General features: G+C 39.3%; 1 protein-coding gene across 4 annotated transcripts; it reads left to right on the top strand.

The window, feature by feature from the left end:
* Positions 1 to 6: 6 nt before the first annotated feature.
* On the top strand, positions 7 to 13,991 carry MTRF1 (mitochondrial translation release factor 1). Of its 4 annotated transcripts, XM_085309473.1 has the most exons (12): positions 7 to 147; positions 1,643 to 1,699; positions 2,222 to 2,305; positions 2,402 to 2,671; positions 5,273 to 5,430; positions 7,488 to 7,569; positions 7,800 to 7,907; positions 7,999 to 8,171; positions 9,305 to 9,422; positions 10,461 to 10,597; positions 12,340 to 12,438; positions 13,783 to 13,991. In XM_085309473.1, the coding sequence occupies exons 3-12, from the start codon at positions 2,245 to 2,247 to the stop codon at positions 13,903 to 13,905; spliced, it is 1,329 nt and encodes a 442-aa protein (XP_085165599.1). In that variant the 5' UTR covers positions 7 to 147; positions 1,643 to 1,699; positions 2,222 to 2,244; the 3' UTR covers positions 13,906 to 13,991. The 4 variants fall into 4 exon arrangements, with proteins under 4 accessions (XP_085165599.1, XP_085165596.1, XP_085165597.1 ...); XM_085309470.1 differs by having other exon boundaries at positions 2,222 to 2,671; XM_085309471.1 differs by lacking the exon at positions 1,643 to 1,699 and having other exon boundaries at positions 2,222 to 2,671.
* The last annotated feature ends 1,132 nt before the right edge of the window (positions 13,992 to 15,123 follow it).

Genomic DNA, 15,123 nt, shown 5'->3' on the forward strand with positions numbered 1-15,123 from the left:
CGCTGCGCCTCCCGCGTGCCCGGGCGCGCCGCGGACCTCGCCTGCGCGGAGGTAACAGCGTCTTTGGCCGTTGTTGCTCATTAAAGAGCCTCTCGAAGCAGTCGTGGCGTTGAGAAGTGGTGCCTGCAAATTAACTTTCAGTGAATAGTAAGTTAATTAGCAGTTTAGAAGTTGGTTACTGAGCTCCTAGGACAACCRCAATTGTCGTTTCTCGCTCACTAGTGTTCGGTTCGCGACGCAGTTAAGCTGCCCACCGGGTAACTGTGTCACATTAAAAAGTTAGATTTGAAAACCCTGTACAGATAGTGCACTGTTCACAGCTCCCTGAAGGGTCTATGTGTCTCTGTTTCTGCACAGATACATACGCGGGGACAAAAATCTCTTTTAAGGAGGAGCTGACTTTTTAAAATCGAACAAAACAAAGCTGTGCTGAAGTTTTGGATGTCCTGGAAGGTCTGGGTCACACAGTTATGTAGGGTCAATTAAAACCAAAAGTTGTATTTGTGAGAGCTTGGGCAGAACTCTACTGCAAGTTAAGTTAGTTAAGTATATGRCTTTTTACATAAACCAGTAGTTCTGTTAACGATGCTTGACGCTTGGGCACAAGATGATGGGCCCCACTGGCATGAAATCCGTAGGAGCGACTCCATCGATAGGAGCAGATTTGGGCTTTTTTTTGAATTAGGCCGACACGCAGAACGAAGTCCAGGGCTGCGGAGGACGAACCGATTTGTGCCTCCTGCTGTGTTGCTGGTGGGGGAAGCGTGACCCCTGCACTGCAGTTGGTTTTAGTCACTAGACCGTCCACGGAGGGGACTATTGGCTTTCTGTAAATCAGAGTAGTCCTGAGGTTGTCGCTGTGGGTCTGGTAGCCCTTACTAGCCCAGGCAGTCTGGGGAAGGCACAGAAGTAAAATAAAAGCCCTTCCTTCCCTCCCTAACTCTTTCAGTTCCGGCAGGCAGCAGAACAAATAGCCGAGCAAGCAATTTGAAATACTTTATTTTTTGCTGCATATCGCTATTCTTTCATTGTCAGGATAACTGGTGGGATGAGTTAGAATGTCACAGTAATGTGTTAGTAAAATGCCTGAAGATGTATAAAAACTCTTGTCACTAATGACTAAAAAAGTCATTGTGTCAGGGAATTGAAATATGTGCTTAAGGAGACCCTGTTGCAAAAGTTTAGTGTTTTCAGAACTGATTTTTTTTGTTGTAGAAGGCAGTAGACAGATGGGATTGTGGTACTGGCAGAGATATTAAGGAGTACTTCCTTATTCATTAAACCTTTTCTACATGAATAGTCTTAGAATGAGAATGACTTGCATAGATACAGCAAGCAGATTTAGACCTCTTGGTAGACCCYGGGCATCAATATCAATTTTTACAATCTAATAAGAATTCAAAGTATAGTTTGTGATGTTGATGATGTACGATGCCATGATGCTGATGATGTGCAATGCTGTAATGTGCAATGGAGAAAAAAGACCTGTCCTAGAGCAGTAGTCATAAGTGAAGGCTGTGTCCTATAAACTTGTAGGCTAAGTTTGTCAGAAGAACAAAGGGATTGTATTTCAGAGGAGCTGCTTCTTAYTCACTTTTCCYAATGAAAATATTTWTGTCTCTTATTTTTATGTCATGGAAAGGAATATGCAGGGAACATAAAGCACTGCTCCCGAGTCTTACACAGCACTGATGCATATGTGAGTAATTTCATGCACATGAATAGTCCATTGACTAACCTGATGCAAGGTCAGCCTGATACTAYTAATGCCCAAGTGCCCAAGTTATACCCTGTTACAATAGTGGGTAGAATTTTGCACAAAAAATCTCTCTATATTCTCTACATAGAATTTTGCCTCTTTAGGATAGATTTGTCTTCTCTCRGCAACATTGTACTTTTGCCAGTAGCATATGAAATGGTTGGCTTTTTCCAGTGAGATGTATGGCAAAATGAAGCTGCTGTCTGTAAAGCAGCATCTACTGTAGAGCTTTCATAGCATAAATAAATAGTTCGATGAGGTGAGGGAGGAGAATTTTTCCAACCCCTAGTCAGTACAACTCTGTTGACAATGTTTGCCAATTTAAATCAGGGCTAAAGCAGAAAGAGTTTTATCCATGACAGTGGGACTGTGTATTGAGCCTGATACAGTGTTTGAAAATAGAATGCTCCCTTTCACTAAATAATAAAAAATAGTCCATGTACTATCTACTTCTAATTTCAGGTTGTGGAAAAATAAGAAACAAAATGAAACCTCTTCAAAATATGTGGCTTTTCAGGAGCCTACTTGCCAAGTGCTGCTCTCGTGGTCAGCTTCATGGTTGTCCTCTTCCTTCTGTCGCTAAGCAGATGGGTTATGTGATGGGACTGCACAACTGGAGACCAAAATCTTTGTTGGACACAGCTAGATTCACACTGGTGTTTAGYGGTCGGCTTAGGAAAAAGCATCAGGATTCTCATGCATTGTGGAAGCATGAGGCTATGCAGAAGTACCTAGAGTCTCTAAGCAAGGAATACCAGCAGGTTAGTCATCTGCTAAATGCTGGCTCAATAAATGACTTTGAGGAAAAATCCCTGAAGAGAAGACACGCTGATCTATCTCCGATTGCAGCTGTATTTCAAGAAATCAAAGAGGCAGAAAAAGAGGTTCAAGAGCTAGAAGCCATGTGCAAAGGTAAGGATAATGTGTTTGCTTTTCTTTAATTGTCTTTTTTTCCTCCAAAATACTGGCTTTACTTGATAAGCTTTACTACCTGGCCCTTAAGAAAAGCTTCTAAGTAAGAGTTAAGCTGTCCATGGAACTCTCTGTAGTCGTATCTGTTCCTGGGAGCTTACATGCTGCTAAGGTTTTCTTGATCCAACCATTTCCTTTCATTTATACCTCAGCTCACCTCAGTTTGAGGTCTTAATACAGCCATCCTGGGAGAATAGGGACCATCTGGACTCACAGCTGTGTGTCTAGCAGAAATAGTTTGGAAGTGTTTCTGTTTTGAGATTATTTTTTGGTGGAACCAACAATWGCATGAACTGAGTCCAGTATATTTGACAAGTGCAGACTTTAYTTGTGTCATTTAAAATAGGATTCTGTCTAGTGAGTTCATTGATACTTAYCAAGCAAATTAAGTGGACTTTTAACATTAGATCCTGATTTATCAAATTTTAAATGTAAATGGCAAAAACTAATACTTCTTTGGAGATATTTGAGAAGCCTTCCTGGAATAAAAATTGATGGTTATATAAGAAGCATGTCTAGTGCTTTTCAATAGTGTGTTACAGTAGAAGTTGGAATGAAAATTTAAAAAAAAATGTTGTCTGTTAGCTGTCTGTTTTTGATTCTGGTCAAAAATGAGAAAGTACGTGGGGAGTAAACTAACTTACAGAATAAATAAAAGTGCAATGTTTTCACAAAAGTGATTCAGTTACAAGTGTGAAGTAGTGCAGACAATAGGAGAGAAAATATTTTGGCCATTCTCCCATATCAATAGATGCAAAATTAATAGAGARAGATAGCAGCCTGGAGAAAAGGGGCTTACATTAAAGAAGCGAAGCAAGGGAAAACCAAAGCAAAGGAGAAATGGATAGCCAATATCTGTAAATGGAAGAAGATGAAAGATCACACTGCATCTCAGAGAAAAGACCAAGGCATACCAATAAAATGGTAAAAGTTATATTGAAATAAAGCTGGTAAAAATGCATCTCGTTTAGAAAAGTAGAAAATATTTATATTCTTTAGTTTTAGAAATAAAAGGAGATGTTGATATTTTTGAAAAAAATATAGTTTAAAAAATATCTCATCCCCCCCCAACTCTCTCACTTTTCTCCACTGGAGAAAGAGGAAAAGGAGTGAAGATGAGGAGGGACAAAAACTGAAAACTGGAAAGAAATGTTCTTGGAAGAATCAGGAAGTATTAAAAAAAAAAAATCTGGAAAATGCATACTTCAGTTTAAAAAGGTTATTTTTGGATCAAAAAAGGTAATGAAGACTTTTGTCCAGTTCCATAAATCATGATATGAATGGATGAGGTCAGTTAGAGTTGAAAGAAAGAAAAAGAAAATAAATGGAAGAAAAAATACAACCAAGAAGTTAATTAAATGGGACCCAATTATAGTATATGTACTTTCTGTTATGTGGCCCACTTAAAACACAGATGTCCCCTTCATTTGTCTGTTCTTTGTTTTCTGTTTAGACCCCTAACTGAACTTCTTCTCCATACCTGAATTCCCCACAATTGCTTTTGGATTTAATTCTAGCCACACTCAGTGAAGCAGGAAGTATTGTCCCCCAGTTTGTCACTGGTGTTGGGGTAGATTAAGTGAGAGGTCATGGGGCAGATTAGGTGAATTCTGAAAAATGATGTCTGCGGAGAGRTAGGCGTGGGACACAGATCCATTGAACCTCAAAACTGGTTGGTCCCTACCAGACCATGCTTCCATCTCTGCTTACATTATTTAGTTTGTTACTGTTTAACTAATCATTAGCGATGCTTTATGRAGTATCCAAAAGTCTTTGATTTATTATCATCTTGTACTCTTCTTGCGGTGTGTACAGAGGATGCCAGGCTCAGCTTTGATCTGCCATCTTGTATTTAGATTCACTTCAGTATGTTCCTGCCTTTCTTGTGCTGGGGAGCCCCAAACTGGACATGGTACTCCAGATGYGGTCTCACAGGTGCCAAGCAGAAAGAAGGGAACTTCTTTACGCAGAGCAAAGAGTTGAAGTGAGGTCTCCCACATCCTGGTGACTTGAATTCAGACCCCCTATATCTCACTGATAGCAGGGGACAAAGGGCTAGAAACCACACTGTTAAAACTACGCTTGTAGTATTTGTGTTTGCCTTAATGAGCTGACTGCAAATTGTTCAACATATTAATGTTTCTGCACACATTCAGAAACCAAAATGTTCATTGCCTGAGAAATTGTGCTAAGGGAAACTGAGGCAGTTGTTTTTCCCAGGCATATTTTTGATGTATTTTGTTAAATCCATGTGCRGATTTAGCGCTGGACTGTCAGTATGTGTCACATAATTGTCAGTATGTTATAACTCTTGATTGGGACTGACTACTGTTTGCTGCAGACTTTGAGCCTTCAGCTAGAGATTCAGAGGTAAGAGATTTTGTGCCCCACTTATAGTCTGCTGCTACTTCCACCTCTGAAAATATGATCAGTTAGAAATATGCATCCTGGCTTGGGCTTCTCTTATGTGACATTCAKGCTGGGAAGATGAACTGCATGCACTGCCAGCTTTTATATGCTGTAATGCATGTCTTTTGACAGCTGTACTAGAGTTTGCTCTAAGCAAAGTGAGATTGGCTAATGTCTGTTCCTGTTGTTGGAATTCAGAGCTAGACAGCAGAGATGAGAAACAACTTCTAGAGCTTGCCTTAGAAGAGAAGGAAACCCTTGATAAAAAAATCAACACATTGTGCAGAAAGGTGAGCTTGAGGTGAAATTATACAACTTTGTAAATAAAAACATCAAAAAATGCTCATTTGTGATCTTAACAACAACCTATGACATGTACRTTTAATGAATCAGAAGTCCAGCTTCTTATATTGTGGCAACATTAATTATTGGTAGATCTCTTACTGACAAATGCCTTTTTTAAAGCCCAGTATTTTAGTCATTTTTGTTTGATTGCTTGTCTGTCTCCCGATGCTGAAGAGGATAAAAATAAAAACARAACTGTGAACCTGTGCTATTCAGACCTAGCGTGACATCCTAGTAACTGTTCATGGCAATAGAGTGTATGTTCTTGAAAAGGTTTCTGATCGAAACTTTAAGTCTTTCATTTTCTTTTCAGTTGACAGCACCCTTTAAGTGGGACAATTAATTATAAACAGAGAATCACAGAATTGGTAAGGTTGGAAGGGACCTCTGGAGATCATCTAGTCCAACCCCCCTGCTCAAGCAGGGTCACCTAGAGCACGGTAGACAGGGTTGCGTCCAGGTGGCCCTTGAAGATCTCCAGAGAAGGAGACTCCACAACCTCTCTGGGCAACCTGTGCCAGTGCTCYGTCACTCGCACAGGGAAGAAATTCCCCMTCACGGTCAGGCRGAACTTCCTGTGCTTCAATTTCTGCCCATTGCCTCTTGTCCTGTCAAACGGGACAACTGAAAAGAGTTTGTCCCCGTCCSCTYGACACCCTCCCTTCAGGTACTTGCACACATTGATCAGATCCCCCCTCAGTCTTCTCYTCCCCAGGCTGAAGAGGCCCAGCTCTCACAGCCGTTCCTCACAGGGCAGGTGCTCCAGCTCTCTAATCATCCTTGTAGCCCTACGCTGGACTCTCTCCAGTAGCTCCATGTCTCTCTTATACTGGGGAGCCCAGAACTGGACACAGKACTCGAGATGAGGCCTCAGCAGGGCTGAGTAGAGGGGCAGGATCACCTCCCTCCACCAGCTGGCAACACTCCTCCTCATGCACCCCAAGATACCATTGGCCTTCTTGGCCACAAGGGCACATTGCTGGCTCATGGTCAACTTGTCATCCACCAGCACTCCCAGGTCCTTTTCTGCAGAGCTGCTCTCCATCAGGTCAGTCCCCAGCCTGTACTGGTGCCTAGGGTTATTCTTCCCTAGGTGCAGGACTCTGCACTTGCCCTTGCTGAACCTCAGGAGGTTCCTCTGCACCCAGCTCTCCAGCCTGTCCAGGTCTCTATGAATGGCAGCACAGCTCTCAGGTGTGTCAGCCACTCCTCCCAGCTTGGGATCATCAGCAAACTTGCTGAGGAGGCACTCTGTCCCCTCACCCAGGTCACTGATGAAGAAGTTGAACAGGATGGGACCCAGTCCTGAGCCCTGGGGGATGCCACTAGCCACAGGCCTCCAACTAGACTCCACGCCACTAATGACGACCCTCTGAGCTCTGCCTTTTAGCCAGGTCTCAGTCCACCTCACTGTCCACTCCCACTCATCTAACCTGCACTTTCTGAGCTTGCCTAGGAGGATGTTATGGGAGACAGTGTCARAAGCCTTGCTGAAGTCAAGTAGACAACATCCACTGCTCTTCCCTCATCTACCCAGCCAGTCATTCCATCATGGAAGGCTATCAGATTGGTTAAGCAAGTTGAAAACATTGAGTGGAAAGCTCTGTGTTTGGGCTCATTTCTATGTTCAGATTAAGATAATAGTAAACAGAATCTTTTGAAAAATAAGATCAGTGTTTGTATTAAAAAAATGGCTGGTTTATAGCTAATAACTTCATGTTCATAGGTAGTCAGGCTGGAGTGGGTGACCAGATATATGGTTTTCTGGGATTAAATTTTCAGCTAGCTTTCCTGTAAATGCACCAACATCTCCCATATCCATGCTGACTGCACCRAGCTGCTATAGCCATTAGACAGTTTTTACTCCTAATTACTCATTTACCAATGAAAATTTGTGGTTGTGTGCGTTCAAGCTGTGGTATTTAAAGGCTGGCTATAAATTTGGTTAGATGGAGATACAGATTCATGAAAGAGATAGTGACTTTTTTTCCCTCCCTTTCAGCTCTTCCAGATTCTAGTGCCGAAAGAAAAGCATGATGGAAGTCATGTCATATTAGAAGTGACAGCTGGCAGAACAACTGGAGGTCAGAAAGTCCCCACTGTAAAGATTACTTCTAACCTTCATCCAACTTTTTAAGGCTCTTATGGGTTATTCTTAGTGTATTTTTACACTTTAATTATATAAAATAGCACTRTCTGAAGAAGAGTATTAATCTTATCTAATGACCATGGTTAGAGTTGCAACTAAATCTGAAAAGTGATGGCTGCTATTTTATGATTTGCTATTTATGTTGTAACGCCTTTATATTTTTAGGTGACATCTGCCAACAGTTCACTAAAGAAATGTTTGAGATGTACCAGAACTATGCGGACTATAAATGTTGGACCTTTGACATTCTGAACTATACAGCGGCTGAGATAGGTACAGTAATTCTTCAGATATTCCTCCAAGACAACTAAATTAAAAGCTGTKTTTTTGTGCTATATTTATCGCACATTATTTGTATCTATAGGTGGGTTGCATCATGCAGCTGCTCAGATTTCAGGAGATGACGTCTACAGGCATCTGAAATATGAAGGAGGGACGCATCGAGTCCAGCGAATCCCTGAGACAGGCCTATCATCAAGAATGCAGCGTATTCACACTGGGACAATGTCAGTCATTGTCCTCCCTCAGCCAGAGGAGGTAAGTGTTAATCAGGGTAATAAGGAGGTATTTCCCTGCTCATCCATCCATTTTGGCATTGGAGTAGGTGTTATTTAAAACCATRTTAGTGTTACTGTTTTCAGATTTTATTGGTACCCAAGTGCTTTGTGCAAGTTTGAGCAAGTAAACCACAAGCTCAGGCAATAGTCCTTGGCTCCGTGTCTAGCTAAATGGTTCCTAGTATGTTCAAATGGATCATCAGAAGCAACTTTGCAGAGATTTACTYTTACCTGAAGTGGAGAGTAAATCAATGATCATTTCATTAAGCGTTCCAGCCCCAACACTTATAAAACTGACTTGCTAAGAGTAACACAATTTTAAATTTTATAATGTATTGAGATAGGGGATATATCCAAAGAAATATTTGATGTTGCATAGTAATACGATTCAGCAGGTCCTTTTGGATTTTTTTCCTTTTTTTTTCATTTAAGTTATTAGTGTCCTCTGCTAAATCAAGGACAGTATGCTTCGCCTTTGAATGGGTATGTTGGCAAGTCTTTCTGAGATCTCACAGATAATCAACCAGCAACTTAAACACAAAATAACCAAAACCAGATCTGGTAGGCTTTCCCAGCAGGTTTTTCTGCTTCTGTGTAATGCTTTCCTTGCAACATTGTTCAGTTCTGAATGTTCCTTTCCCATCCATGGAGCTCAAACTGTGGTCCAGGTCATCACAGACTCATATTTCTAGTGCTGCAATCCTTTCTTGGATCTGAATATATCCAATTTTCCTCAGTTTGATGTTTTAAGCACTGCTGTAAAAATCATTCAGGCTTGACGCATTGAACAAGATCCTCACACTGCTGGTTAGTAGTAGTGTTTGATGATTTGTTTAGTTTTCACTTTCCTTGCCAAAGCTGGTTTTACAAAAACATATTTTTAATGTCCCCTCCCCTGGTTTTGTGAAGCACCTGTAGTACAGGTCAAAAAAAGTGAAATACTTAAAAGTATTATATGCTTAGCAGACAGAGATGTTTGCTGTTGCATTTCTTTTAAGTATAATAATTACAATTGTAGAGGAGAAATTTTGGGAGAGAACTGAGAGTATAATTGAAAAGACATTCAAAAACATATTAGGGTGAGCAGAAGATAATGATTCGCTTTGATTCTAGGTCGATATTAAAGTGGATCCCAAAGATTTGCGTATAGATACATTCAGGGCCAAAGGAGCAGGAGGGCAACATGTTAACAAAACTGACAGTGCTGTGAGAATTGTACACCTCCCTACAGGTAAGTCAGGTTGTATTTTGTACTGCAAGCTGTCTCTTAGAGGGAGTTGTGGGGTTGGGCTTGATACTGAAAAAGGCAGTGTCCCCTTCTGCCCATATTTTAGCAAGGCAATGAGTGAGGAGTATGTACCTGCAGCATGACAGTTAATATGCTGCTCTCAGGCCAGTTTTATCTTCAGAGTATCTGTTTAACAAACAGAATGTCTTCAAGGAATGAAAGACAAAAAGGAGGGTGACAGGGACAGGATGGATGTGTAAATACTTCCTGCTAAGTGCTCTGTACTTTCAGCAGTAAGGATCAATGGCAACTGAGGGTTCATGTTGCCTACCTGGAATCTGGGTGATCACAGTACTGAGAAGAAAGGAGTGGGAAAGTGAAGGTGTGCTAATGGGAAGATAATGTCTGTGCTGGGCCACTCTGTCTTTCTCAGGATTTGCTTTTAATGAAATTCACTGAGCTTCCATTTGGGTGCAGAATCTTTTAGGTACAAGAGATTCCGGTGCTGATGTGAAAATTGTTGTTTGCTATATGACTTTTTATTTCAGAAATGTGAAATAAAAACAAACAATAATTATCTCTTTAAGGCCTTTTTTATTGCTTTATTTCATTTTAAGTTTGTTCTGTATTGCTTTGACACCCTTCTCGGCTAGTATAATGAGTTTTCCAGTGTTCCACTCTTTTAAACATACTTCTGTGGACTATGCAAATTATATTTTTAACATGAAATAGCTAATTGCAGTCAGTGAACCTCTGTTTTCTGGAGGCAGTGTCAGAAACTAATGTGGTTCATGAAATTGTGAAGTCTTCCAGGGTTTTCTGTAGCTCTGAACTCAGAAACCCCTGGTGCAGCTGAGAAGAGTTAAAAAATGTACTAATGTTTTTTGTCAGTGAGTTCAAGTGGCTTTTTATTTTGCAGCTGGCAAGCCTACAGGCAAGCACTTTAGAAAGTTTCATTTGCCTAATGTGTTAGAATTAATTTTGTTTGTTTTTTGTTATAATGGACCTTTGATCTGTGCTCTCTTAAATTCTTCTATAAAGGACTAACAGTTGAGTGCCAGCAGGAGCGATCACAGCAAATGAACAGAGAAATAGCTCTGCGGACACTGAGAGCTAAGCTGTACCAGCAGATCATTGAAAAACAAATAAGCAAAGAGCAGAGTGCCAGAAAACTGCAGGTGAGAACATATGATTAATGGCATGTAAGGAGGTGCTATATTGTAGTTTTGTTGCTGATCGTTTTGAAAGACAGTGGCAGAGCGTGCGAGTGTGTGTGTCAAACCAAGTGTGCTTACAAAGGAGAATCTTCCGTGTTAGGATGCAAGTCTGCTTTAAAACAGTAAGTATGTTTCTTACTTACCCCGGTTAACCCTAGTGTATACTTCTCAGTAAATAGAAAAAGAGTTTTTAGTGAGACTGTAATTATTAAAAAACTAACACACAACATCATGGGCTAACAACAGGATTCTGGGCAATGTGCTCTAGGTGACCCTGCTTGAGCTGGGGGGCTGGACTAAATGATCTCCAGAGRTTCCTACTAACCTCAAGCATTCTGTGTTGTAAGGAATGTCTCTATTAAGGTCACATTTATACAATCGGAGCAGTAGTAAGGAGGGGTTTTTTTCAATGAAAGTTAGCATAAGATGTCCTCAGAGCTGTATTTTAATCTAAAAATTAAGTTTTTGATAAGATCACACAGAAATAAGAGTATGTAAACAATCTTTTCACTTCACAGTTACTTAAGTTTGTTGTTTTCTATTGTTTAAGTAACCTTTTAAGGAAGAAACAACCCATAAAAGTTACGTGAAGTTACATTGCAGACTGTATTTTTCTTTGAAAATGTGCTATCATTCTTTTCCTATCCTTTGAACATTTTGCTGTTTGCAGTGTAAATTTCTACAGTGATAAAAAAATAAGAATACTTTTAAATAGTAGAATTTGTCCGGCTGTTTAATCACTAAACACATCACTAAACACTAATCACAGCTGTTTAATCACTAATTTCAGATTGTATTGTTCAGTCTGTGTTCAAGTGTATTGTTCTTACAGACTAACTTTGTTGTTGTAATCTGTGAGCCATTTATCTTTTGTTAATAATTTGAGAGTCTTCAAAGCTGCATAAAGGATCTGGGTGTGCATTTATATTAATACTATAGAAAATTAGGGGAAAGTAAATTATTTTTCATAATGTTCCAGAATACATTAAATAAATTCCTTGTTTTGAAATATAAATGTGGGTGCAGATGAGAAAGTGTGTTGAATCAGACACCCATTTCTTCAAGAATTTTCAACATTTAATTCTCAATTTTAATAAAGCAATCGATTAGACAACAAAGCTATATTTGGAATTCTCTTTTAAAACTTTCACATTTGATTGCACTCCTGCACTTGACCACTAGAGGACTACTATTCATATTCTTAGTTTGCTCCTGTTAATTTCCGGTATTAATTTGGTGTTAATTCCAGCTAGATACTAGTATAGCTGCTTTGCCACCCTTCTGTGTAGTACCTTTTGACCGTGCTGCTTCTGTTATTAGTGATGCCTACTCTCGTAGGCATTGCAACACCCCCAAAAAGAAAAGAACCATCTTACATGTTTGAACTAATTGCACGTATAGATGTATGTATCTCTTGCCTTACATGACCATTCAGAMTTAAGTAATTCTTCCAGCTACAGAGCTAGAAAAGAAAAAGTGCACTGGAGGATGTTGATCTGTGATACAGAATAGCGAATAACACAGTTAATTTAATGAGAGTACRATTATCAGAACAAAATCTGAAGTCAGTGACCACTAGGTTTGTAGGTAGAACAGTTTGATCCATTAATGTTTATTTGAGACATACTGCTTTATAAGAGATTCTTTTAATTTTAAAAACCACAACAAAATAGATTTTTTTTTTTTTTGGTGCTGCTCTACAGTTGGGAACAAGAGCACAGTCAGAGAGAATTCGTACTTATAACTTCACTCAAGACAGAGTCACTGACCACCGGATCTCGTATGATGCACGCAATATCAAGGTAACAGTTGTTCATGAGAGCTTTAAAAGATAGATACTTGTATGTACCATAGCAGAAAAATTTAACCTTGTAAAAACAGTTCAAAATGTACCAAGAAGTTAGGTGACAAGCTGTGCACTGACCGAACATCATGGACTTAGAAAGCTTGAACTTTTTTTTCTGTCTTGGAGATGTGATATGCTCTTAAAGGTAACCTGCAAAAGAAATCCAGCAACTGGCCTAGTTCTCTGTATATTTTTCTCCTACTGTGAATGAAAAGTGATCAAACAYGTAGTCCTTGCTTGTGAACTCTGAGAGTCCCTTAGCCAAACTGGCCAAGTAGAATTTGACATACCTGGAGCTTAGTGCAGCCAGGAAAAAAACTGACAAGAAGGGTTTTTTTTCTTTCTTTCTGTCTGTCTGTCTTTCTGTCTGTATGTCTGTCTGTCTTTCTTTTATTAAGCCTCTGTCTCCTCCTCCCTTTAATGTTAGAGGGAAGAAAGAAAAAAAACTTTCCTTTATGGTTGTCTTGCAAGCYGCAGCTAAAGAAAACTGAGTGCTTTCATTTTAAGATTACCTGACATTTTGAGTAAAATTCTACATATGATTTGAATCCCATATTTTCTAGAAGGAAACAAAATCTAATAATGCATTTTTGTGTATTATGTTTATGGACAATGTTTTAAACTTTAGGCCAAAATTTAGGATGCCCCCCCCCTTTTTTTTGGCTTAAGTTCCAGATTTACTGTAATGTTACTGTACCTTCAGAGAATACAGAGCATGCTGAATATGGAATGGTTCATATTTGATGAAGCAGAATATAGGTATACTAATACCATAATGGAGGAGAATGGAAAAAGTTCTGTGATTGTATTAAAAAACTACTCTTGTTAGTCCAACTTTTTACTTAGTGCTGGAAACCCGTGGAATTTCTTATTGTTGAATAAAACTTTGAAGCAAAAAAATGTCCATCAAAAGTTAGTTAAGCTTTGCTTGTAAAAGAAACCAGTTCTTAGCATGGGCAACAATATTGGAACTAGGTCCTTCAATCCCTTGTTGTTCTTGCCAAGGGAGAATTCATGTAAATGCATAGGTTACGAAAGCATGGCAAGGAGGCACCAATAGCTCCTTTTGTTGGTGCCAGGATCAATGTGCTTTTCAGAGGCAGCTAGCAAAAGTCTTGCTGTTGTGCACCATGCCGTGTTTCTTTCATGTGGGGAAGCTGCACAGACTGGCAAGTGGATGAGTTAAGATAAGGCTCCAGGCAAAGAGTGTTCCAGGAACTCCGCTTTTGAGTAGTCAGCATTTCAAAACTRTATTAGTGTACACTCAGTAATGCTTTTATCTGTTTTTATTTTGTCATAGGAAATTCTAAGTGGGAAAGAAGCACTGGATAAGCTAATCAACAGACTACTGGAGTTTGCGGAAGTAGAGGCTCTCACTGAATATCTAGAAAACTTGCAGTCTTTGGAAAGAGGAGGCTCCTGAAAACCTTGTGTACAGTTAAAACAGAAATTTTGTCTTTAATAGTAAAATAAAATGAATGCATTTGTTAGATAACAGCTTGGTTAAAATCTATCCCTCTGCCTTTCAATATGTGTGATATTTTGGCACAAATGAACTCAACAGATGGAATTTATTACATCTTCCCTAGCAGAGGAGAACAGGCTGGGAGTACTGTGTACACCTTCTCTCTGGCTTGGCAATATGGCTTTGATAAGCCAGACCCTCTCTTGACTGTATTGCAGCTGGACAGGTATGATTACAGAGCAGAAGAAATACCATGCAGTGCATGTGGTGTGTTCTTGTGCCCCCATTAAACTGCGTGGACATGGATTGGAGATGTTCCTCTTCCAGTGAAAAAGCACTAAGCTTCCCTAACAAAGTCTAGAATCTGGCCTCATGAATCATACTTACTTCTRTCCATTCGCTGAGTGAGCTTCTCACATGTAGTCTTTTGAATAATTATATTATTATGTCCTTTTTTTTTTTAATATATAAAAGCAAAAAACAAAGGTAGTAATCTGGAGAAGAGTCCAGAATCTTAAGTGATAGGCTTTCAGCCTTCTTGCAGATATACCTAGGCCAGTTTAGGGTGGGTTTAGACTATGTGCTGCAATATAGTATGAAAAAACCTTTATCTAGCTTCAAAACAAATCGTAATTTGCTGTTTTAACTTTCTTCAGATATGTTAAGAAATGCAGAGTTTGCACCAGTGAGAAAGCAAGAAGACTCTACTCGGTTTTTCATTCTAGAATTATTTTCAATTCTGGTGTATTTGCACATACTTAGCAGCAAATTTTGTTGGTGAATTTTTGACTTGCTTCCAAAACTTAATTACAAAAGTTTTTTTTTAATTTATAGCTTTGTAAGTCAGTCAGGAAATATGATATGTGACTTTTAGTCATTTGCACATTTAAACATTGACTATTCACAGAAAATAGTTCAAAAGAAAAAAATACTTGCAGGAAGATACAAAACTCAGCTATGTTTATGTGGTGCTGACAGAATGGCAATAATTAATATGATCAGCTATTGTAGGACAGTTAACATGCTGCTCCAGTTAACATGCTGCTTTAACTCACTTTGCAAATCAATTGATGCAAATATTATGCAAATTGATTTTTATTRATTAGATATCTTGAGCAATCTTAGAAATTTTTTATAAAGGAAGCATTTAAAATGATCAGGTTCTACTTCTAGTAT

The sequence above is a fragment of the Rhea americana genome, unplaced genomic scaffold (genome assembly GCF_003343005.1).
Source record: "Rhea americana isolate MKP2758 unplaced genomic scaffold, rheAme1 scaffold_3, whole genome shotgun sequence".
Taxonomy (NCBI): Eukaryota; Metazoa; Chordata; class Aves; order Rheiformes; family Rheidae; genus Rhea; species Rhea americana.